At 40.9% G+C, this 25,326-nt stretch overlaps 1 protein-coding gene across 1 annotated transcript in view; it reads right to left on the bottom strand.

Moving 5' to 3' along the window:
• Positions 1-529: 529 nt before the first annotated feature.
• Positions 530-25,326, bottom strand: part of LOC126456536 (odorant receptor 43a-like) — a 177,533-nt gene continuing 152,736 nt past the window's right edge. The window contains exons 6-8 of the mRNA XM_050092319.1: positions 22,686-22,799; positions 14,952-15,107; positions 530-1,384 (exon numbers count right to left, since the gene is read on the bottom strand). Coding sequence (XP_049948276.1) covers positions 1,325-1,384; positions 14,952-15,107; positions 22,686-22,799 — 330 coding nt within the window. The 3' untranslated portion in view covers positions 530-1,324. The remainder of the gene's footprint in view (positions 1,385-14,951; positions 15,108-22,685; positions 22,800-25,326) is intronic.

Below are 25,326 nucleotides of genomic sequence, written 5' to 3'. Positions count from 1 at the left end.
GTGTGTGTGTGTGCGTGTGCGTGTGTGTGTGTGTGTGTGTGTGTGTGTGTGTGTGTGTGTGTTCAGTGAGAGAAAGAGAGAGAAAGAGAGCGAGAGAGATAGAGAGGAAAGTGAGGGAGTGTGTGAACTGTGTGGAATATGTATTACAACTACTCAATAATTCAAGTATTTGACAGAGATTAATGAAACACCCAGAAAGTGTGCATATGATATAGATAGTCAATAAAACTGAAACCAGTGTAAAATTCAATTTGAAAGATAATGCTAAAATGGATCAGATATATTCAGAATAAAATGTTCAGCTTTGGGAGAGGGTAAAATAACTTCGCGTTCAAACATCAAAGTAGAAATAAGTAGACTCAAATATTCAGAGATAATGTGATTCATTTTCTGCTACGATAAATACAGAAAAATTACTGCATATGATATTCATAGTAAAGCTAAAGTCAGTGCCATCTTACAGCCAATATGGTGTGTAAAGCATTTTCATGTATGTGGTGATTCTCCTTGCTGTTTACACAGAAATCGTTAAAAATGGCGTACATATGAATAAATTCAACAAACTGGTGAATAAATTCAACAAACTGGGAGTTGAATGTCATATCAGTCACAAAATTTTAATTTTTGTGTTACAATTCGGTGGCAGTATGGGTCAGGTAGAAGCAGATCTAATAGCTGGACGAAAATCACTTTGGTGTTTTGAGTTTCTAACACTGGTTAAAAGTGGCTTGGAGAATTTTCAATGACAGATGTGACTCTAGATTCACAAATATGGTGGTGCAATAAATCAACATATGCTCCAGTGGATTCATTCTAGGATTATGAGCAATGTAGTAATAGAATTAAAGTCAAAATAAGAGAGAGATCATTTGCTATTTATCTTTTCGTGTTCACTAATGTATGGCTACTTTTGTTCTTTTTGTCATTAATAAGAAAAATAAACTTCACTTCACTTTAGAAACATTTTCCCAAAATAAAGTTTCAATTGATTATGTTGCATAAAGTTTAAAATTGGACTTTATGTTTATAACGAAAGTATTTATAGTAACACTGTTTTCACGTCGATGAGAAGTCTAAACTACAATTGCAGAATTGCTGTGACAAAGTCCATAAGCGAATGAATTGGTTACAAAATCCTCTTTAAACAAAGACACTTCATTGTAAAACTAAAGTAATGGCATTGAAATATTTTTTGTGGAAATATAAAAGCTCTAAGTAACTGTTTTGCTGATAATGGTTTTCTCTTATATCCTTATGGCATTAAATCTCAACCTTCAAATATCTGAAAATGTATGCTGGTAAATTACGTCGATGAGTCATCTTATTAATTTCTTCCGTTCGTTTGGAACACCAAGTTGAAAAGAGAGTAGGACGCATTCAGTATCTGTAAAAATGAAGTAGACATTAGTGGTCATTCAAAGTGTTCCACATACTTACCCGTATTAGATTCTGCTTTTTCTTAACATTGTCGAAACTGAATAGCTTACGCAGAGGTTACAATATAAATGTCACAGAACTAGTGGCACAGTTAAAAAGGTACTGAATATCAGATATTGCATTCAGAGATCCATTTATACAATTTATTGTCCTCGCAATGAAAAAGACTCAAGAAAGCTTCGAGAAGATTGTTTATTAAGAGAATATATTGTTTTTGTCTATGAGGTTACAAACGAAATGTTTCATGTACTTAGGGGTGGTGTTGAAAGAAGCACTACTTTTTTTGATTGAATTGTATTCCTATTTTTCAACTGGTCTCCAAATCTTATATGGCATTATTAATTCGCCCTTTTGCAGTTATCTCAATGACTGCATTTTGCAAGGAATGGAAAAACAGTGTGATATAGCATACGAGACGACCAGTTACTTTCGCATCACAAAGTGCTGATTTTACCTAACGTCTTAAAGTTGCAAACTAGATTTAAACAATAAGAGTTGTGTTGTGGTAAAAAATAAGGGTTATGATTCTGCTGCTGCTACTGCCTCTACTAGTACCACATGGGAAGTGAAGGACTAAAACGCTAGTCGTACTGGAAGCAGCAGGCTTCGTTTCTCGATGCAGTCACATAATTTTTGGACTTTTTCGAATCCTCTACCTTACAGAAGGTGAGCACCGTTCTGTTTTAACTGGTTTAGCTGCTAGTTGGAAGAAAACAAAGAGACAAGGGCAGATATATACTAGACAGGCTACCATAGAAGAAGTGAAAGATTTTTTGCTAAAACTCTTGGCCATTTTGTGGAATGGTGTGACTAAGACTTCGCGATATTTCAATAGAACACCTGCTCCACATCTCCAGGCGATGATGTCTACCATTGGTGCTAGAAGCCAGCCAAGTGTTAACAGTTGTGACAAAACAGGAGATCGCACATGCCAGTCAGCGATCCTTATATTTGGCCATAGGTGATAAATAAGATCGATAGAACGTGATTTCGTTATATTTAAAACCACATTTTCATCACCTGATTCGTGGACACTGGTTGCAGACGACCTACAGAGTAAATCTTAACTTTTCTTTCTTGTAGTATTTTATGCCATGATTTTTTAAATTCCAGTAATAAAGTCTCTTCAGTGAATGATTTCACTCAAAAGTATTTGAGGGGAAGTGATAATACATTCCACGTGTTAAGTTATTTTAAAGTAACAAAATTTTGGTAATATCTTTGTACACAGGGTAAGTCACTAACTATTGCCACCATCAATAACTCCGAAAGTATGATAATAGCTGAAAAGTTTGTGAGACAAGTGTTGCATGGGACAATGGGGCCCATAATATGATGTTGGTTTTTTGTTGCTATGTGGGGTCGTGTCAGAGATATGAAGGTGAATTTGTTTTTTTTTTTAATGGGATGCTGTAGTTTGTGTTGTGTACATAGTTCCGCGTAGTCAGCACGTACACAACTTTCTCACTAGAGCGCGCCCCACTAAGCACAACAGCGCAGACGCAGCGCTCGTCCGTCTTCGCACTACGAGATGGCGCTGCCTTAGAGACGGACCAAATTCTGCTTCCGCCGATCCGCGTATTAATAAGTAATGCAGCCAATGAGATTGTTGCTATGTAGAACCTTTTCTGCTCGCGGATCACACTTGTGTAGTGATACCTGAATGCGCGAGGTATTATAACGAGTGTACAGACCTCCGATTAGTCAGTCTGCATTAGTCTGCATTTGTCTGCTCCAGTCTTTACCAGTCTGCACTAGTCTGCATTTGTGTGAACCAGTCTATAGTCAAGTTTCAGTCTGCGCCTGATAAGATTATCATATTCCTGTACATAGCCATGAAGATAAATGAATAGACACTTTGTCAAGTATCAGAGATATGTGAGAATAAGATTAACATACCAAGACCAAAGGAACTTCAGATTGTCAATTGTAAACAGCATCCAGAATCAAGTTACGTAACGTCTATGCTTTTTATTATTTTAATAAATGTGTGTGAAAATTAATCAAGTTCAGTTTAAAGTTGGTCACCGTCAATCTGCTACTCTAAGCGTGCAAGTGGCATTTCTATCGTCTGACCTAACGGCAGAAGATAAACACACCACGATAAGACCACGAGACATATTGCTGACACTCGCCTACTTCGTTAGATCGACAAGCCAAATAATCTGATGGTGTGTGTACCGAAGGTCTTACAGTACGCACACCACAGTTTGGTACTTATTTTCTGATAGCGGCTATAGATGAATCCAACAATATGTAACAGTAAGGTCTTTGAAGGTCAACGAAGGTCAAAAAGGTGGCATGAACGTCCATTTACAGAAGGTGTTCGAAGCGATGACCATTATCAGTGCAGTGCTGCAATCTTCTTCTCATGGACTGAATGGTATTTCTTATCACTTCGGCACTTATCGAAGTACGTGCCCTGACAGTTCTCTCTCGTATGTCGTGCAAATAGTAAATATTCGCCGAATACAGTATATACATCTATCGTGCCATTGACAAGTAAACACCATTCGACGGTTTCGCAATACAGCACTAATAGGAACGGTAAGATTAGTATCGTCGAAACAAGCGGATGTGAATGATGTATTCCTTCGAAGAACAAGTCGATATGCTGCTTATTTACGGAGAATGCCAACGAAATTCAGAGAGAGCTAGAGATTTATATGCTGAAAGATATCTTCAGTGTATTCACCCTACACGTCGTACATTTAAATATGTGTATGTTAAATTGAGAACAACTGGCTATTTAACGCATCGGAAACATATACGGCAAAGGAAAGTTACTAACGAGGAAACGGAAATTCGTACTCTTGCCACTGTGGTTCGAGATCCTTATGTTAGTCGCGTCAAATCGCAAGGGAATCTGGCATGAAACAGGGTAGTGTTGTTCGTGTTCTGCATCGCCATAAATATCAACCTTACATATCAGTCTGGTACGGATTGTTTGCGTCTCATTGAATTCTGCCGATGGGCTCAACTTCAGATTCAGAGGTATGACACATTTATTAATACAATTTTATTTACTGACGAGGCTGCATTCACGAACCATAAAATGGTAATTTGCATAACATGAATTATTGGGCAACTGAAAATCCATGTTGGCTGCGGCAAGTTCCACACCAAAAATTGTGGTCGGTGAACGTGTGGTGTGGGATTCTGGAGGATAGAATTATAGGCCCCTATTTCATCGAAGGAAATCTTAATGGTGGGAAGTACACCACATTCCTGCAAGAAACATTAGGTCTGTTATTGGAAGAAACAACTTTAGTAACAAGGAACAGAATGGTTCGTGAATGCAGCCTCGTCAGTAAATAAAATCATATTAATAAATGGGTCATACCTCTGAATTTGAAGTTGAGCCCATCGGCAGAATTCAGTGCGACGCAAACAATCCGTACCAGTTAATTCTTGGTGGAGACTGATACGTAAGGATGATATTTATGGCGATGCAGAACACGAACAACACTACTCTGTTTCATGCCAGATTCCCTTGCGATTTGACGAGAGCTAACACAAGGAACTCGAACCACAGTGGCAAGAGTACCAATTTCCACTTTCTCGTTGGTAACTTTCCTTCGCCGGATATGTTTCCGATGCGTTAAGGATCCAGTTGTTCTCAATTTATCATACACATATTTAAATGTACTACGTGCAGGGTGAGTACGCTGAGCATATCTTTAAGCGTATAAGTCTCTAACTCTCACTGAATTTCGTTGGCATTCTCCGTAAATGAGAACCATATCGACTTGTTCTTCGAAGGAATACTTCATTCACATTCGCTTGATTCGACGATACATATCTTACCGTTGCTATTACTGTCGTATTGCGAAACAGTCGGATGGTGTTTACATGTCAATGACACGCTAGATGAATACACCGTCTTCGGTGAATATTTACTATTTGCACGATACACGAGAGAGAATTGTCAGAGCAGGTGCTTCGATAAGTGACGAAGTGATAATACCACTTTATCTATCACAAGAAGATTGCAGCTCTTCATTGATACCAATGGTCATCACTTCGAACACTTTCTGTAAAAGGACGTTCATGTCACCTTGACCTTCAAACACATTACTGTTACACATCATTGGATTCGTCTCGATAGCCGCTATTAGAAAATAAGTACCTAATTCCTAACTGTAGCATCCCATGGAAAAAAAACCTACGTTGATCTTCATATCTCTGACGCGATCCCACCTAACAACAAAAAACCAACGTCATATTATGGCCCCCGTTTTCCCATGCAACATTTGTCCCAGAAACTTTTCAGGTCCTATCATACTTTCGGAGTTATTGTTGGTGGCAATAGTTAGTGACACACCCTGTATGACAGTTTCTTAAGTGTGTGGAAATTTATCAAACGTTAATTACATTGTCTTTCGTTTTTCAGTCCACTATATGAAGTCTGTAACTTTTCTTGCATAATTTACAATGCGGGCGACAGCTTTCTCCACTAATAAAATACGGTAAGAAGTAGTGTTTCGGCCCTTGTCTTGAAAAGAAAAGTAACAACACTAAAAGGCTACGTAGAAAAATAATTTCCACTCGAATGTTTAGTTCGTGAAGCCTCTGGTCTCGGATAAAAACTAAATTCAGAGGATTTTGCTCCAATTTTTATCTTTGTTATATCTAAGGGAAAAAAGAGAAATTCACAAATTAGAGAAAAGAAACCACGAGAAGTGTCATGGGCATCAATAGTGAAATTTAAGATGCATTTTGCCCATATTTTTATGATATGACTGTATACAAAATTTTAAGGCAGAAGTTAAAATGCTTAAACTTGTGGTTTGTTTCCAAATGAAAGTACATTTACATGAAGTTTACATGAAAGTCTTTAAGAAACACCATGATGGTCTCATTGAATAGGGGTTGCTGCTATGAGTGTGTTAGCTGTAGAGTTTTAATTCAATAGCAAAGAGTGGTGTACGTAACTGTAGATGTTAGTAGCAAAATAATGGTAAAGTGTATTGATCAGTGCAAAAATCAGCGATTTATTTTGGTCCTCATATTTAAAACTAGTCGAATGAGACAAAATAATGTTATATTATTTGATCCGCTATAACAGTTTTTCAATACCAACGCTTTCTTTTACTTTCTACTTCTAACTGAAATATTGTTTTAGTCTCTGTACTTGATTTAGTAGGAGTCGTAAAGTGTAGCTTTTTGGAAGAATCGAAAGTGATGGATGAATGTGGGTGACATTCCTAATGGCATAAATAGCTGACATGTGTTTCTGAGAAATCGTATGAAAACAAAGTGTCTTCCTTTTTTTAATCAAACTGGTAACTTTCCAGAATGAGATTTTCACTCTGCAGCGGAGTGTGCGCTGATATGAAACTTCCTGGCAGATTAAAACTGTGTGGCGGACCGAGACTCGAACTCGGGACCTTTGCCTTTCGCGAGCACTTGCCCGCTAAAGGCAAAGGTCCCGAGTTCAGGTCTCGGTCCGGCACACAGTTTTAATCTGCCTGGAAGTTTCAAACTGGTAAGTGTTTTCCTGTCCTGTGTAAACGGTGAATCAGATAATGCACAGTTCGGCAGAACAAGGGAATACATCGAAGCAATGATAATTCTGAATCTTGAAAAACATACATACAGAAAGAACTGTATGCCTAATGATTTTACGTTTCTTTGTTACTCTTTTACCTGACCGAATTCTGACACGCTGACGACAGACTGCAGTACTGCAGCAGGCACAAGTGTTTCGCGGCACACCGCCCAGCACACTTTGGAACACGGGGCTCCAGAGCATACGACCCATACGTTTTCCAGTTTTGATGTAATGAAATCATCAGTTACCACTACAATGAGCACAGGCTTGTCGAGATTGGACCGTGGATTAATTGAAATGCGTCACCAGGTCGAATGAACCCCATTTGATGTTAGACCAGGTCGATATTTGTGTGCAGATACCCTGTCATCCATGAGACAAACTGCTCGAAATATATACCGCGCCATGGACGTTGGCCAGTGGAGGTAGACATTCACGTGAACTTTCGTGTGACCTGTTAGTAACTGAAGTCAACATTACAGCTGTCGATTAAGTGAACGTTATTTCATACCATCTGCATTCCTTCATTGTTCATGTTTTACCCGATGATGGTGTGATGTTCCAGCAGGGGTTGGGCTTGTTTTGGGGGAGGATAACAGACAGCGAGGTCATTGATCTCATCGGATTAGGTAAGGACGGGGAAGGAAGTCGACCGTGCCCTTTCGAAGAAACCATCCCAGTAGTTGCCTGGAGCGATTTAGGGAAATCATGTAAAACCTAAATTGAACCGTCGTCCTCTCGAATGCGAGTCCGGTGTGCTAGTCACTGCGCCACCTCGCTCGGTATTCCATCAGGATAATTGTCTGTATCTCAAGGTCAAATTCGTGCCACCCAGCACTACGTATCGAAGGTACGTAAATGGGAACAATAGTCGTCTATAGAGCCTCGGCAACGACAAGGCGTTGGTATAGAGAGGTAAACGAAATCACGTTACACGGTTCATTGTGGTAGAGAAACCACGCCAAGCTCACCTCAACTCTCAGGGCTTCTCTTTCCAGTGCGGACTATAGGCTTATAGCTGATAGGGTTAATAAACGTTACCTTAGAGCTCAGGTTTAGGAAGAGAGAGCCTGTTTCCTTAGGTTATGATACATAGGGTGTGGAGACGGAAGGACACAAGGATCCGTTGTATAGGGACATTAACAGCCTCATGGTGTAGGAGACAGAGGAGAAAATAGGGTTTTGATATTCAGATTTACAGGAAATGTAAGATCTCAAAAAATTTTCAGGAATTTGAGATTGAACATGTTGTTGTTGTTGTTGTTGTGGTCTTCAGTCCTGAGACTGGTTTGATGCAGCTCTCCATGCTACTCTATCCTGTGCAAGCTTTTTCATCTCCCAGTACCTACTGCAACCTACATCCTTCTGAATCTGCTTAGTGTATTCATCTCTTGGTCTCCCTCTACGATTTTTACCCTCCACGCTGCCCTCCAATACTAAATTGGTGATCCCTTGATGCCTCAGAACATGTCCTACCAACCGATCCCTTCTTCTGGTCAAGCTGTGCCACAAACTTCTCTTCTCCCCAATCCTATTCAATACTTCCTCATTAGTTACGTGATCTACCCATCTAATCTTCAGCATTCTTCTATAGCACCACATTTCGAAAGCTTCTATTCTCTTCTTGTCCAAACTATTTATCGTCCATGTTTCACTTCCATACATGGCAACACTCCATACGAATACTTTCAGAAATGACTTCCTGACACTTAAATCAATACTGGATGTTAACAAATTTCTCTTCTTCAGAAACGCTTTCCTTGCCATTGCCAGCCTACACTTTATATCCTCTCTACTTCGACCATCATCAGTTATTTTGCTCCCCAAATAGCAAAACTCCTTTACTACTTTAAGTGCCTCATTTCCTAATCTAATTCCCTCAGCATCACCCGACTTAATTAGACTACATTCCATTATCCTTGTTTTGCTTTTGTTGATGTTCATCTTATATCCTCCTTTCAAGACACTGTCCATTCCATTCAACTGCTCTTCCAAGTCCTTTGCTGTCTCTGACAGAATTACAATGTCATCGGCGAACCTCAAAGTTTTTATTTCTTCTTCATGAATTTTAATACCTACTCCGAATTTTTCTTTTGTTTCCTTTACTGCTTGCTCAATATACAGATTCAACAACATCGGGGAGAGGCTACAACCCTGTCTTACTCCCTTCCCAACCACTGCTTCCCTTTCATGTCCCTCGACTCTTATAACTGCCATCTGGTTTCTGTACAAATTGTAAATAGCCTTTCGCTCCCTGTATTTTACCCCTGCCTCCTTAGAATTTGAAAGAGAGTATTCCAGTCAACATTGTCAAAAGCTTTCTCTAAGTCTACAAATGCTAGAAACGTAGGTTTGCCTTTCCTTAATCTTTCTTCTAAGATAAGTCGTAAGGTCAGTATTGCCTCACGTGTTCCAGTGTTTCTACGGAATCCAAACTGATCTTCCCCGAGGTTGGCTTCTACTAGTTTTTCCATTCGTCTGTAAAGAATTCGTGTTAGTATTTTGCAGCTGTGACTTATTAAACTGATAGTTCGGTAATTTTCACATCTGTCAACACCTGCTTTCTTTGGGATTGGAATTATTATATTCTTCTTGAAGTCTGAGGGTATTTCGCCTGTTTCATACATCTTGCTCACCAGATGGTAGAGTTTTGTCAGGACTGGCTCTCCCACGGCCGTCAGTAGTTCCAATGGAATATTGTCTACTCCGGGGGCCTTGTTTCGACTCAGGTCTTTCAGTGCTCTGTCAAACTCTTCACGCAGTATCGTATCTCCCATTTCATCTTCATCTACATCCTCTTCCATTTCCATAATATTGTCCTCAAGTACATCGCCCTTGTATAGACCCTCTATATACTCCTTCCACCTTTCTGCTTTCCCTTCTTTGCTTAGAACTGGGTTTCCATCTGAGCTTGAGCTCTTGATATTCATACAAGTCGTTCTCTTATCTCCAAAGGTCTCTTTAATTTTCCTGTAGTGAGATAGGCCTCTACATCCTTACATTTGTCCTCTAGCCATGCCTGCTTAGCCATTTTGCACTTCCTGTCGATCTCATTTTTGAGACGTTTGTATTCCTTTTTGCCTGTTTCACTTACTGCATTTTTATATTTTCTCCTTTCATCAATTAAATTCAATATTTCTTCTGTTACCCAAGGATTTCTACTAGCCCTCGTCTTTTTACCTACTTGATCCTCTGCTGCCTTCACTACTTCATCCCTCAAAGCTACCCATTCTTCTTCTACTGTATTTATTTCCCCCATCCCTGTCAATTGCTCTCTTATGCTCTCCCTGAATCTCTGTACAACCTCTGGTTCTTTTAGTTTATCCAGGTCCCATCTCCTTAAATTCCCACCTTTTTGCAGTTTCTTCAGTTTTAATCTACAGGTCATAACCAATAGATTGTGGTCAGAGTCGACATCTGCCCCTGGAAATGTCTTGCAATTTAAAATCTGGTTTCTAAATCTCTGTCTTACCATTATATAATCTATCTGATACCTTTTAGTATCTCCAGGGTTCTTCCATGTATACAACCTTCTTTCATGATTCTTAAACCAAGTGTTAGTCATGATTATGTTGTGCTCTGTGCAAAATTCTACCAGGCGGCTTCCTCTTTCATTTCTGTCCCCCAATCCATATTCACCTACTATGTTTCCTTCTCTCCCTTTTCCTACACTCGAATTCCAGTCACCCATGACTATTAAATTTTCGTCTCCCTTCACAATCTGAATAATTTCTTTTATTTCATCATACATTTCTTCAATTTCTTCGTCATCTGCAGAGCTAGTTGGCATATAAACTTTTACTACTGTAGTAGGTGTGGGCTTCGTATCTATCTTGGCCACAATGATGCGTTCACTATGCTGTTTGTAGTAGCTTACCCGCATTCCTATTTTCCTATTCATTATTAAACCTACTCCTGCATTCCCCCTATTTGATTTTGTGTTTATAACCCTGTAGTCACCTGACCAGAAGTCTTGTTCCTCCTGCCACCGAACTTCACTAATTCCCACTATATCTAACTTTAACCTATCCATTTCCCTTTTTAAATTTTCTAACCTACCTGTCCGATTAAGGGATCTGACATTCCACGCTCCGATCCATAGAACGCCAGATTTCTTTCTCCTGATAACGACATCCTCTTGAGTAGTCTCCGCCCGGAGATCCGAATGGGGGACTATTTTACCTCCGGAATATTTTACCCAAGAGGACGCCATCATCATGTAATCATACAGTAAAGCTGCATGCCCTCGGGAAAAATTACGGCTGTAGTTTCCCCTTGCTTTCAGCCGTTCGCAGTACCAGCACAGCAAGGCCGTTTTGGTTATTGTTACAAGGCCAGATCAGTCAATCATCCAGACTGTTGCCCTTGCAACTACTGAAAAGGCTGCTGCCCCTCTTCAGGAACCACACGTTTGTCTGGCCTCTCAACAGATACCCCTCCGTTGTGGTTGCACCTACGGTACGGCTATCTGTATCGCTGAGGCACGCAAGCCTCCCCACCAACGGCAAGGTCCATGGTTCATGGGGGGGAGGAGATTGAACATATGTGTTACGAATGCTTAAGAACTAGTGTTTATTCAGTACAAATACAGAAAACTGCAAGCAGTAACTTTTCTGATGCTTGTTTATCCCATAAACCGGTTTTCGATCCTTTTCACTCTCATCGTCATGGGGTGCACAGGAAGTTACATGACTATTTCATAGCGTAATACCATGTGCTGACTTCATGACAAGAAAATGGTACATGCTTTAGGCCTCGCCATTAATATTATTTATATTGTGATTTGAGTACAAAAATGAATTCTGTACTTACTGCGACTGTATGGGTGGCTTTGTTATTGGTATTCATCTGTTAACTTTAACTGTGACTGATGGGTGGCACATATCACTCACTTTTCACAGTATATATATATATATATATATATATATATATATATATATATATATATATATATATGGAGGAGACCAGACAGCGAGGTCATCGGTCTCATCGGATTAGGGAATATATATATATATATATATATATATATATATATATAGTCACGAAACTTTGCCAACATCCAGCATGTGCTGTCCATGAGGTGCGTGTTGCAAACGCCTTCACACGAAGGCGTAACATACTTTGATCAGAGACATTACCTGTTTTGGTTTGCATATAATGCAGTAGATGTATGAGCAAATACTTTAATCAAACTGGCGCTAACATGATTCCCCAAAAATAAAATAAAGCTACTGTTGTTTCAGTTACTGTGGGAGACAGAAAATGATATGTACATTAAACTTTAAGATTCTACAAAGAAGAGAACCATTGCTTAACTTTTTGTGCCTCCTTCGTGTAAGTACACTGACAACCTATTAGTACTCGCAGAATGCAGGCTAAGCATCGTCTTCCTATTACACAGTATTGATGCTCTCGAAGTCGGCGACCGAACTGGGGCCAACCAGCCATGGACGGCTGATTAAATCAGCGTTGATAGGGGGCCCAGAACTCTGTTTTCCGGATGCGTGACGTTGCCCGCTCTTTCCATTGGCGTACGGGCGAGCGCCTGCTTGATGCCGTTTCGCGGCGTTGTGCTGGTCGGTGTGCCGTCGATGCTTTAGGACTGCACATTTATAATAATTGCAGTGAATTACACCCTAATGTATATGCACGTGGACTTTGCATTTAAAAACAACAAGAAAAAAAATTCTAGTGAAATTTTGTCTTGTTGTTTTTAAATGTAAAGTTCATGTGCATACACATTAGCTACAATTTTACTTTATTTTTGGGAATTTGTGTTAGCGTCTGTTTTGATTAAAGCATTTGCCCGTACATCGACGGTGCTACAAGCAAAAAGAGGGTCTCTGATCAAAGTATGTTACGTCTGCAAGTGAAGATATTTGTAACATACACCCGTTCGACAGCACATACTGGATGATAGCAAAGTTTCGGGGAAATTGGGTGATGCGTTGCCAACACAATCACAATGGAAGATGATAGATAAGCACTAATAACAATCTCGCCTATACTGTCGCAGTAGGCAACGGCCTTGCCGCAGTGGATACACCGGGAACATCTGTCATGCGCGCAGCCAAAACAGTGTCAAAAGTATGCCCAGTAGTACTACCAGTTTTTTTATTTTTATTTCATTATTTGTACTATATTGTCTAGAATACAAGCATTACTTAGTGGAAAGTGCCAACTACTCATAATTTTTTAAATGATTTCATTTACTATGTGCCCTATAAAATTATATTGTTTACTCAAACTCTGCTTTCTGCTTCTCGTATATAATATGACAAAATTTTCTCTCTTCTACAATTTATATATAATCTGTAGCATATGTAAAATAGTTTCTTCCACTTCTGCTCCATCTAATATGGTGATATTTCCCTCATACTGTCCCACCTAACAGTGCAAACTAGAGGAAGAGATCAAACCAGAATGCACAATGTGCCTGTGGCATCACATGTGCATGACATACAGAAACATGAACTCAAAATCAACGTGTCAATGCTACATATAAATTATTATGCCTGTCCTGCAATGTCTACCCAAAAAAAGATGACAAATGGCCATGTAAAAGGGTTCAAGGAACAACAATATCAAAAAACGAAAAAGGAAAAAATATAAAAACGAAAACCTATAAAATGACAGTAATATTAACCAACAGTAGAAATATAATAGGTTAATAGAATAAAATGTCTTTTTAAATGTATCATTGTTAATATATTTAAATAAATATATATGGTACAAATAAAAGTTCCCGTGAGATCACCGAAGTTAAGCACTGTCGGGCGTGGTCGGCACTTGGATGGGTGACCATCCAGTCCGCCATGCGCTGTTGCCATTTTTCGGGGTGCACTCAGCCTCGTGATGCCAATTGAGGAGCTACTCGACCGAATAGTGGTGGGAGAGCGGTGTGCTGACCCCACGCCCCTCCTATCCGCATCCTCCACTGAGGATGACACGGCGGTCGGATGGTATCGGTAGGCCACTCGTGGCCTATAGACGGAGTGCTATACTGTCGCAGTAAGTACCGATATCATTTTCGGATCCAAAATGCCATATAAACAATACTCAATGAAGCATGTTCCATCTTCTTGTCACACAGCCAATACCCAGCATTGTGCTATGAAATATTCATGTAATCTCGTGTACACCATCTGAAGATGAGCCTGTAAAGGATCGAAAACCGGTTTATGGAATAAATAAGCATTTCAGAAAAGTTACTGCTTTCAGTTGCAGTTTCCTGTATTTATATTTTAGAGAGGAACAAATTTAATCAGCTGGTAGAAGATGCACGTGGGAGAAAGAAGATGTATACGGGAGGGCAGGTGATTGCAACACTTTATCGGACTTGTAATGGCTAGTAACATATCGGTTGGACAGAGACCCAAATTATGTTGGCGAAAGTAAAGATGGTTCGAATAAAGATTTGCAGTCGTAGAGGATGGCAGAAGGACTTGAGCCTCATCTATGGACAGTTAGCAGTCTATTATGAGCTTCTTGTTGGGTGGTTAGTTGAAAGGAGGGCCAAGTTAGTTTGGGATCAAGGAGTTATTCCAAAATATTTTTGTGTATTAGTAAGATGGAATGGATGGTAATGGATGGTGAGATGGAAATTATGAAGACGTAAAGAACGGGCCTTGCGTCCTATTCTTATTACCTGGGTTTCATCAGGATAGATTTTCAGGTACTACATGTTAACTAGGATGTGAAGTTACTGATAAAGTTCTGTAGGAACCATTGGGAAACGTTCGTGGTTGAAGGGCATGGGGAATCCGGCGTCGTTGGCTCTGCAGGAGAGACAAAGCAGAATGGACTGAGCAGATCATTAGAGAACTCGTGCATGTGGATGGAAGAAACTGTAGGTTCGATACGTAGTGGCACATCCTGTACGGGAACTTAAGAAGTATGAATATTAATATCGATAAGATGCTCAGAAATGAATGTATCGTAATAACGTAATAGACCTCACCTGAAGGTATGTTTCCTTTGAGAGCGGGTACAGTTTTCCGACCCTTAACTGGAGGGGTTGCAGTGCCCGCGTCATGAAGACGAGCAGCGTCTTCTTGAAGCGAGGGTTAGCGTCCGGCCAGCAGGTGCTGTACGCGGACATCATCAACTGCTCGCTCTGCAACAGTGAGGTGCGCGCAGCGTCAGCAGCTGACCGGCGTAAATGTGATTTCTGCCAAATCGTATGATGCCACGGTGTTTTCTTTTTGCTTCTACAATCGTGACATTATCGATCGACTGCTACAGTAAGTATCCAGTCAACATCTCCAAGGAATAAGGCCATCACCTACCGCGTGAATCAGCTGGAAAGCATTCTCAGTTGTAATGAGACTGCGTGGAAGAAATTCCAAACTCTCACAGGTCGACAACCAGACAGGCAGACTAGTGTGGATGAATGAAAAATTTATTTTGAGCTAGCTACTATCACACATCATTACCCTTATGATGGAATAATGAAGAAGAGCTGTGCTTTTCGATTTACTTACAAACTCAGGAAGCGACTGTACAGTGTATGGTGGAGGGTAGAAAAATATTAACAACTTACTATCCCATTCTCTTCGTGTATCGATCGAGGCGAAAAATGGCTGACTGTTTGCCACAATACGTGCTCTACGCACTCTTATTCCAATGTTATCTGCGAAATCTATTTACACACTGGAGACAACAGAATTTTTGCAGTTTTCCTTTAATATCGTTTATCTATATTTACTCAAAAAGATTTCTTGAGAACAAGGTTATGTTTCGGCCAAAAACTCCTATTCAAGTTCCTCGTGAATCTCTGATACACTTTTTTATGGACTATGGTGATGTGGTGCGGTCCTAGTAGTGCGTCTTCGAATTCGTTCAGCATCTGCTGTCCTGTCTTCTTGATAATGGCCCCAAACACTGGAACACTAAAACTGGTTTGCCTGGTGCGTTATATGATTCATTTACAGAGCACAGAAGCTTCCTAAAATATTGATAAGGAATCGAAATGTTTAGTTCGCCTTCCCCCGCGATGATTTCCCCCTGTTCGTCCCATATATTATCTCTTCTTACAAGAATTCGGATTTTTATGCAGTTACATATCCTTTTCCTTCTTTCCTACGCACTGTATTGCCAGTGTTGATTAATTTCATTTTACCGTTTCATATTTCACTATAATTGCGCATGTTAACTTGATGCTACATAAAACTGGATAATATTGCTTCTCTTTTCACCATCAGTAGGCCGCTCCCTATCTACCTATCAGAAAAGTTAAGGACGGGAAGTACATTCTCACTAAAAATAATATTATAGTGCAACAAAATGTATTTAATTGCACTTTGAACTGAATTATGAAAGAATGCTTCTGCTTAATTTTCTGAGATTCGAAATTCCTATTCTCAAAGGGAAAGCAAATGCAAGACAATATGATTGCAGCATTGTAGAAGCCACTGTATACATGCTTCCTTTACCAGTTAAACAAAAACCAGAGTTAGGCAAAATTTATTTCAATGACGAACATGAATACAAATAAAAATTGTTATTCATTATTCGTGAATAACAAATAAAACTATTTACTCGAAATATTATTCGTTTACAAGAATAGAAATATTTATTCGTCATCTGTGAATGAAAAACGTCAAGAATAATAGATAAATTTGAAATCCAAAAACATTCGTTGCTGCAGTCCCCTGTCATTTATTAAATAAATGTACATTTTGTTGCTTTTAAATTATATTTCGCAACAATTCGTTTTTCAATCATCTCGTGATGAAGTTTATTTCACTTTCGAATATTTGCCACTGTGACATACTAAAGAAAAAAATACGTTCTACATCTTCAAAGAGGATATCTGTGTGGTACACATCCTGAAATTGTCTCTGTTTCAGGACAGCGACATAAGACATTCAAATTACAACCTGTTTTTGGCAAAAATTGAAAAATCATCAACTTCGCTGTAGTCTTGGCAGATAAATTCGTTGTGATTCCACATTTGCTTCAACTCCCAAATCAAGTTCGAAATAAATTTTCTTTTAAGGTTTTCTTTGACATTTCTTTGGCTATCATTGTTTTTAGTTTGTTGTAAGCCTGGTTGTTCATAGACAGAAATACAGGCGAACTCTTTGTTTTTTATGTAAGCCTGCAGGCACTTTCAAAACGAAAATTAAGTAAAGTAAAATGTACCTTTCTAAAGTACTCTGCGTGTACCTTTAAATGCATGTGAAGGTAGACTATAATGCAATTTAGAAACTCATATCAGTGTGTAAGATATAGTTACGTGTTCCTCAGGTGTTCCAATTCTGTGGCAATTTGTTCAATGATGTATCTGTCTGTGTGGGTTTTCGACCAGTTTTTCAAATTATTTGCGTACTGTTGTGTGGATACGATAGTGAATTACTCTTTGTTTCTGGTCTCAACAATGGACATGGTTGGTGCATGCCTTCCCTAATATCCTCTCGCTCTATACTACAGTCCAAGACAAAAAAAATCGCATCACGAAGCAATTATCCGAATGGGACGGAAATCAGTAGATGTGATGTACGTCTGCAGATAACCAAATGGTTACAGTTTCAGACAAACTGGACGATTTATTAAAGAGCAAGACTGTCACAAACTAAGAAATTCAATAACGCGTTAGTCCACTTCTGGCCCTTATGTAAGCAGTTATTCGGCTTGGTATTGAATGATAGAGTTGTCAGATGTTCTCCTGAGCGATATCGTGTCAAATTCTGTCCAAATGACGCTCTAGATCGTTAAAATCCCCAGATGGCGAGGTGGTTGGAGGGCTCTGCCCATAATGCTCCTTTTCTTTTCATAGCTGGACCCCCTCCGTTGTGATCCGCGGCACGCTTGCAGTACAGCATTAAGCCGACGATATTCTACACACCGTTTTGTTGCCCTTCATGGCCAACCATCATGGGCTTACATTTCAGAACGATAACACTCACTCGCACAAAGGTGACAGTTTCTACTGGTTGTTTTCGTGTTTGCCAAACTCTACCTTAGCAAGGTCGCCGGATCTCCCCCCAGTTGAGGACGTTTGGAGCATTGTGAGCACAACCCTCAAACCATCTCGGGATTTTAATGATCTAACGTCACAATTAAACAGAATTTAGCACGGTGTCCTGCAAGAAAACTTCCGACAACTCTATCAGTCAAGGCCAAGGCGAAGAACAGCTTGGATAAAGGCCAGAAGTGGACCAACGATGCCGGCCGGTGTGGCCGAGCGGTTCTAGGCGCTTCAGTCTGGAACCGCGCGACCGCTATGGTCGCAGGTTCGAATCCTGCCTCGGGCATGGATGTGTATGATGTTTAAGTAGTTCTAAGTTCTAGGGGACTGATGACCTCAGGTGTTAAGGCCCATGTGGTGTGTGGTATGTGGGATGAAGCCTACCACAACACATACCACAATTCACAACTCCTCTTGCCACCCCACAGCACACAAAATGTCAGCATTCCGGTACATGATTAATAGAGCTATCCAACTACCACTTTCAGAAGATAAATGTGATCAAGAAATTGAAATAATAAAACAAACAGCTATTGAAAATGGTTATAACAGCTCCATAGTAGACACCATAAAACACTCAATAATGGCAAAGGAATCACAACACAAAAAACAAAAACAAAACAACATCTTCCATACAATCCCCTTTTTGGGTAACATTTCATACCAGATTGCCAATGTCTTCAAATGAAAAGGCATAAGCATATCCTTTACAACAGACAACAAGATTGGACAGAAATTATCCCAAAACATTGGAACACGAAACCCACTTCATCACACAGGTCTGTACAAAATTGAATGTTTGGACTGTGACTGCTTCTACATAGGCCAGACAGGCAGATCATTTGAGATTAGGTTCAAGGAGCACATGGCAGCACTAAAAAACAAAAAATTTCACACATCAGCAATAGCTACCCACCTGCATGAAACAAAACACCATGTTAACAACACAAGTAATAGCATCCTACACATCCAACCAAAAGGCAGAAAACTAGACATCCTTGAAACACTATAAATATACAAACATCAAATGAAACAACCAGAGTCCATCTTAAATGACAAAAATGACAATATTTACAATAGTATCATCTCCGTTTTCAGCAACTGCCTACACTCTTCAAAACGCGCGCGCGCACACACACACACACACACACACACACACACACACACACGCACGCACCTAACATTTATCATAAATATTGACAGCTGCGAAGAGTACAAGAGATTGACCTCATTCACAGATAATTCATCACACCAACAGCTTGTACCCCTTGTCAGCTTGAAACTGTATGTATATCAGCTACTGGCACAAATTTATATCTACTGCATATTTTATAGCATTGACCAATGTATTATCCCAACCTTTAGGTAGCTAATATATGCAACGTACAATCTTAAGACTCCTTGCCATGTAAATGTTTGCTCTCATATAATCACTCTTTCCTCTCTCTCTCTTTCACTCACCCCCCCCCCCCCCCCCCCGCCTCCCCACGCACACACACTTTTTCTCTCTCTCTACCTCTCCTTCTGCCTCCAGCCCCTCACCTCACATCTGTTTATTAATCCCAATCAAAGCGTGTAATGTATTTACGATTTTACTGTTGTAGCCAATATGATCATTGTAATTAAAGTCTGTAACATTTCACCTAATTGTTATCAACAAGTATGAAGTTTAAGCCATTTTAACATTTCACCTGATTGTACACTCCTGGAAATGGAAAAAAGAACACATTGACACCGGTGTGTCAGACCCACCATACTTGCTCCGGACACTGCGAGAGGGCTGTACAAGCAATGATCACACGCACGGCACAGCGGACACACCAGGAACCGCGGTGTTGGCCGTCGAATGGCGCTAGCTGCGCAGCATTTGTGCACCGCCGCCGTCAGTGTCAGCCAGTTTGCCGTGGCATACGGAGCTCCATCGCAGTCTTTAACACTGGTAGCATGCCGCGACAGCGTGGACGTGAACCGTATGTGCAGTTGACGGACTTTGAGCAAGGGCGTATAGTGGGCATGCGGGAGGCCGGGTGGACGTACCGCCGAATTGCTCAACACGTGGGGCGTGAGGTCTCCACAGTACATCGATGTTGTCGCCAATGGTCGGCGGAAGGTGCACGTGCCCGTCGACCTGGGACCCGACCGCAGCGACGCACGGACGCACGCCAAGACCGTAGGATCCTACGCAGTGCCGTAGGGGACCGCACCGCCACTTCCCAGCAAATTAGGGACACTGTTGCTCCTGGGGTATCGGCGAGGACCATTCGCAACCGTCTCCATGAAGCTGGGCTACGGTCCCGCACACCGTTAGGCCGTCTTCCGCTCACGCCCCAACATCGTGCAGCCCGCCTCCAGTGGTGTCGCGACAGGCGTGAATGGAGGGACGAATGGAGACGTGTCGTCTTCAGCGATGAGAGTCGCTTCTGCCTTGGTGCCAATGATGGTCGTATGCGTGTTTGGCGCCGTGCAGGTGAGCGCCACAATCAGGACTGCATACGACCGAGGCACACAGGGCCAACACCCGGCATCATGGTGTGGGGAGCGATCTCCTACACTGGCCGTACACCACTGGTGATCGTCGAGGGGACACTGAATAGTGCACGGTACATCCAAACCTTCATCGAACCCATCGTTCTACCATTGCTAGACCGGCAAGGGAACTTGCTGTTCCAACAGGACAATGCACGTCCGCATGTATCCCGTGCCACCTAACGTGCTCTAGAAGGTGTAAGTCAACTACCCTGGCCAGCAAGATCTCCGGATCTGTCCCTCATTGAGCATGTTTGGGACTGGATGAAGCGTCGTCTCACGCGGTCTGCACGTCCAGCACGAACGCTGGTCCAACTGAGGCGCCAGGTGGAAATGGCATGGCAAGCCGTTCCACAGGACTACATCCAGCATCTCTACGATCGTCTCCATGGGAGAATAGCAGCCTGCATTGCTGCGAAAGGTGGATATACACTGTACTAGTGCCGACATTGTGCATGATCTGTTGCCTGTGTCTATGTGCCTGTGGTTCTGTCAGTGTGATCATGTGATGTATCTGACCCCAGGAATGTGTCAATAAAGTTTCCCCTTCCTGGGACAATGAATTCACGGTGTTCTTATTTCAATTTCCAGGAGTGTATAAACGAGTACGAATGTTTAGCTGTTTTAACTTGTCAGAATTGGATTTATATACCACCTGAAGTACACACACAATATTTGACACCTCAAAACAAACATCACCAAATGCTTAAAACAATTATTCTGCAATAATGTTGTTACGATGTATATTCTTTGCACTTTGCGATTATGTCTTCTCTTCTGCTATACGAACCTTGCACCCAGCTGATTCCAGACGCCATATTTATTTACAAATGTGGCAGTATACATGTGATGTGTTACGACAGCAAAAGGAACCTGTGACCACTGAAGGTACTCTAGTTTACTTATTTAATGTTTACCATTAGGTATGCGTTTAATTTTTTGTCAAAAGTAATCCTAAACCATATTCTGAAATAGTGTCTTGTTTCTCCTCTAGGCAGTGCCACAAGTTCCTCCAAAATCGTAACACAACACACACACAAATGTAATACTTACTAATGTAAATCCACCCGATGATGGAGGTTTAAACCTTCGAAACGCGTCGTGGAAATAAATAAAACGGTGACTGCCAACTGTGAACTTCTTGTTTCATTTAATGTCAGTAACAGTCACGATAAAGCCTAACCTAAACATGTTCGCATTTGAGTTCTCTAAGTTCACTGACGTCAAAGAAAACTTGAGGTGTGAAGAATTCATTGTGTTCTTGAAAGAATCACAACGATAGTTTTCTAAACATCTTGAGGACACTGTCAGTCTTACATCTGTTTCAAGACTATTCGCCATATCAGTTAAAAGTGCTCCCGTGCAAGTGCATTGCAACTGATAATTCTGCAGTGTAATTCCTGTTTCAAAGAAAAATTCTTTTGTGTTAAAACCATCCAGAACATCTACATTATTTTCTTCAGGTTTAAGTTCCACGATTCGATAAAGAGGTTGCAAAAGTACTGCAGTATTTCTATCAACATACCTTTTTCCATTACGAAACTAAAATCACGATTACGTGTTGACATGAGTGCGAAAAGTTGTGAAATTGTCTGCGTCTGTCCATATGTGGACAATTTCTACGAGATAAAAATTGTCTTCAGCGAGTCAAAAATAATTAAATAATACTGAAAATGTGTTCCATTCTGATGAGTGTTACTGGGAAATATGGTTTACTGCGACTTCTTTGCCATCTAAAGGCGGCTCGTTTGCAGTTTCCCCCTCCTCCCGCTCAGACAACTTAGAGTGGTGGGGAAGAGTGTAAATCCAGGCTGAGCACTAAAGCACACGAGCCGAATTCTTGCCGGCCCCTGTCGTACTTCAACAGTACTGATAACCACTTCCCTCCAGAAGAAAAAATTATCTACGTCCCTGACTACTAACAGCAACGTTATCGTTCCAGGCACGCATATAGCTTGACTGATCTATAGTTGATCAAGATCTTTTGATTGTTTAGAATGTGTCCCTCTTTTACGTAAGAAATATTACAGAATGGCTTCGGATTGCAGCTTACTGGAATATGCAGAAGAAGGACCACATGGACCGTACGAAAATGACATTGTAGGGGAAATATTGGAGCAATTACTTGTACATGCTGTATATTGTTAGTGTTGTTCAAGTTCTGGAGTAAATCTGTCGAAACACTTTACCACTGACCTGTTCAATGACGTTGTTGCCAAGTATACAGAAAAAACCCAACTGGGAAACAAAGACCGCTATGACGAACATAATCTTGAGAATCATCGGTTTGTAGCCGCCAGTCTGCAAAAGCTGAAACAAGCATTCTTCAATCAGTTTTCCATCTGTTTACGAGTCTACATTTTATTCTTATGCTTTTTTGGCTAATTTTACACATATTGTAAATTATATCCATAAAAGTTTACGTTGTTTAATAACATATAGGGATAATCATCCAAAACATGCACCGAAAATATTGTGGAAATGGAAAATGCTATTGCTGTGCTGTTTTCAAAGAATGGATTGGTAGTCAGGGGCTCGTATTGTTAGCCAAGCAACAGATTGTAATAAGACTTAGAAAGTGTATTTTTGTGCAAACATACACTTTTTTGAATGGAACAATGCCCACTGACACTAACAGACAAAAGTAGGTGAAGCAGAATGTCAGTAGTGTTTGTTGCAGGACTGATGTGTAAATCATTTACGAGATATGGTTTTGAAATTTCCCTCACGGACAATTGTGCAATACCTGTGGTAGCACACAATAAAGAACAACACAAGTGCATACACCAGTTATGTGGATTCTGACCAGTAATGAGACAATTCACCATCACAGGTTATATTCGAAACGACCATTGACAGCGGTATGGAACGACTGCTGCACACGAGCTAGCATTTCAGCGGAGATTCCGAGCAGGCTACAGCAATACGCCGTAGCATATCATGAAATGTAGTTGGTGTGTCCTTGTAGACAGCGTATTTCAGCTTTTCCCATAGAAAAAAGTCTACACGTGTAAAATCTAGGGACCGGGCCGGCCAAGGTACAGGTCCATTGCGTCCAACGAATTGGAAACAATTCGTGGAGGCATGCTGTAGTACTCTGTGCACTATGGGCTAGACAAAGCCATCACGTTGGTACCACAGGTTACTCTTAGTCTGCAGAGGAACGTCTCCTAGCATCCGTGGAAGATGGTCTGATTGGAGGCTGCAATACTTGTGTGCGTTCAGTAATCCGTCTACGTGAAACGGGAATAAGAGCGGGTGGTTCACTATCCCACACGATACGTTTACACTCCACGGACACTGAAGTTCCACCTGACGAAGCCAACGGAGATTGTCAACAGACCGTTGGTGCAATTTCGGTGGTTTACCTGGCCATTAATGCTTCGCCAGTAAAGAAAATACGGAGAGTGTCCTGTCCTGCAGTGTCCTGTCTTAATGCCTATGTACAGAAGTTGACACGATTCTCATAATCGTTTTCATTGAGCTCTTGAGCTAGAGAAACGTGATAGGGATTGATCCTATGTCGGTAGAGAATGCGTAGGACACTGGCCTGATTCATGTCACTTCCTCGTGCGACTGCGCGGGAGTTAGAGTGCGGATCAACAGCAGCGACAGCAGCAAGAACATTAATTTTTCCCTCTTATGTCGTCTCTTATTTCCTTCTGTTACGTTGTCCAGGTCTTATACTACTAATGTCTCGTAACTGATTGAAGTGACTGATAAATAATTACTGACCTGGTTGATGTCTACTGGGATATCTTACAGCTTGTACCGTTCAAGAAAATCGAACTGTATTCTTTCTTCATTCTCCATACACCATGAGCTACCGAACTGTAGTCTTCCTTCATTCTCCATACACCATGAGCATGTCGGCTCTTTCTGCCTTGATAAATCCAATCGCTCTCACGAACCACTGCTTCGACTACTGCTTGGACTGTCGCAAGGCACTCAAAGAACTCACAAGCAAATTATAAGCAAACATAAGCAGGTTGAGTGGCACAAACAAGTGTCGTCGTGGAAACTTTTCAAACTATGATATCTCGTAAACGATTCGCACTAGAATCCTGTAACAAACACCAGCTACAGACTAATTTACCCTACTTTTAGTTTGTTAATGTCAATAGGCATAGTTCCATTTAAAAAGTGTATGGCTGCACAAAAAGTACACTTTCTAAGTATTTTTGCAATCTGTTTGTATGACTAAGAATACGAGTTCCTGACGACGAATTCATTCTGTGGAAACCGCACATCAATAGCACTTTCCATTTCCGTAATATTTGCGGTGCAATTTTTAGGTGTTTCACCCTGTACATTTCACAAACTCTAATAAGCTCTCTTTATTCTTTCTTTTTACTGTATATCATCTTCACACATCCACATCGATCCATACAGGTGACTGAAAAGTGGAGTTATATCAATCCGAAATCAGTACCATTACATATATAAATAGCAGATATGGATCCTAAGCATGGGAGAGGAAGGGTGATGGAGATCATGCGGTTCCCCGCCGAAAACATAAAAATGAGCAGAAGCGTTTATATTCTACATGCATCAATTTCCAACTTTCATAGCCAAATATCGCTGAATAAAGTACCATGAAGACTAAGAATCTCTAAAATGCCAAGGAATCCTAGAAATTGCGAGCTACGTTTAGCAGGGGACATTTTTCACTTTCTGAGCGAAGGCCTGCCCACGCCGATGGTCTGGTAGCTACACTATGTAATCAAAAGTATCCGCAACCCTCCCCCCCCCCCCCCCCCCACAAAACATACGGTTTTCACGTTAGGTGGATTGTGCTGCCACCTACTGCCAAGCATTCCATATCAGCGACCTCACT

This window comes from Schistocerca serialis, chromosome 1 (genome assembly GCF_023864345.2).
Source record: "Schistocerca serialis cubense isolate TAMUIC-IGC-003099 chromosome 1, iqSchSeri2.2, whole genome shotgun sequence".
NCBI classification, from domain to species: domain Eukaryota; kingdom Metazoa; phylum Arthropoda; class Insecta; order Orthoptera; family Acrididae; genus Schistocerca; species Schistocerca serialis.
Note: the sequence above shows the minus strand (reverse complement) of the source record. Positions and strands in the feature narration are given on the sequence as shown.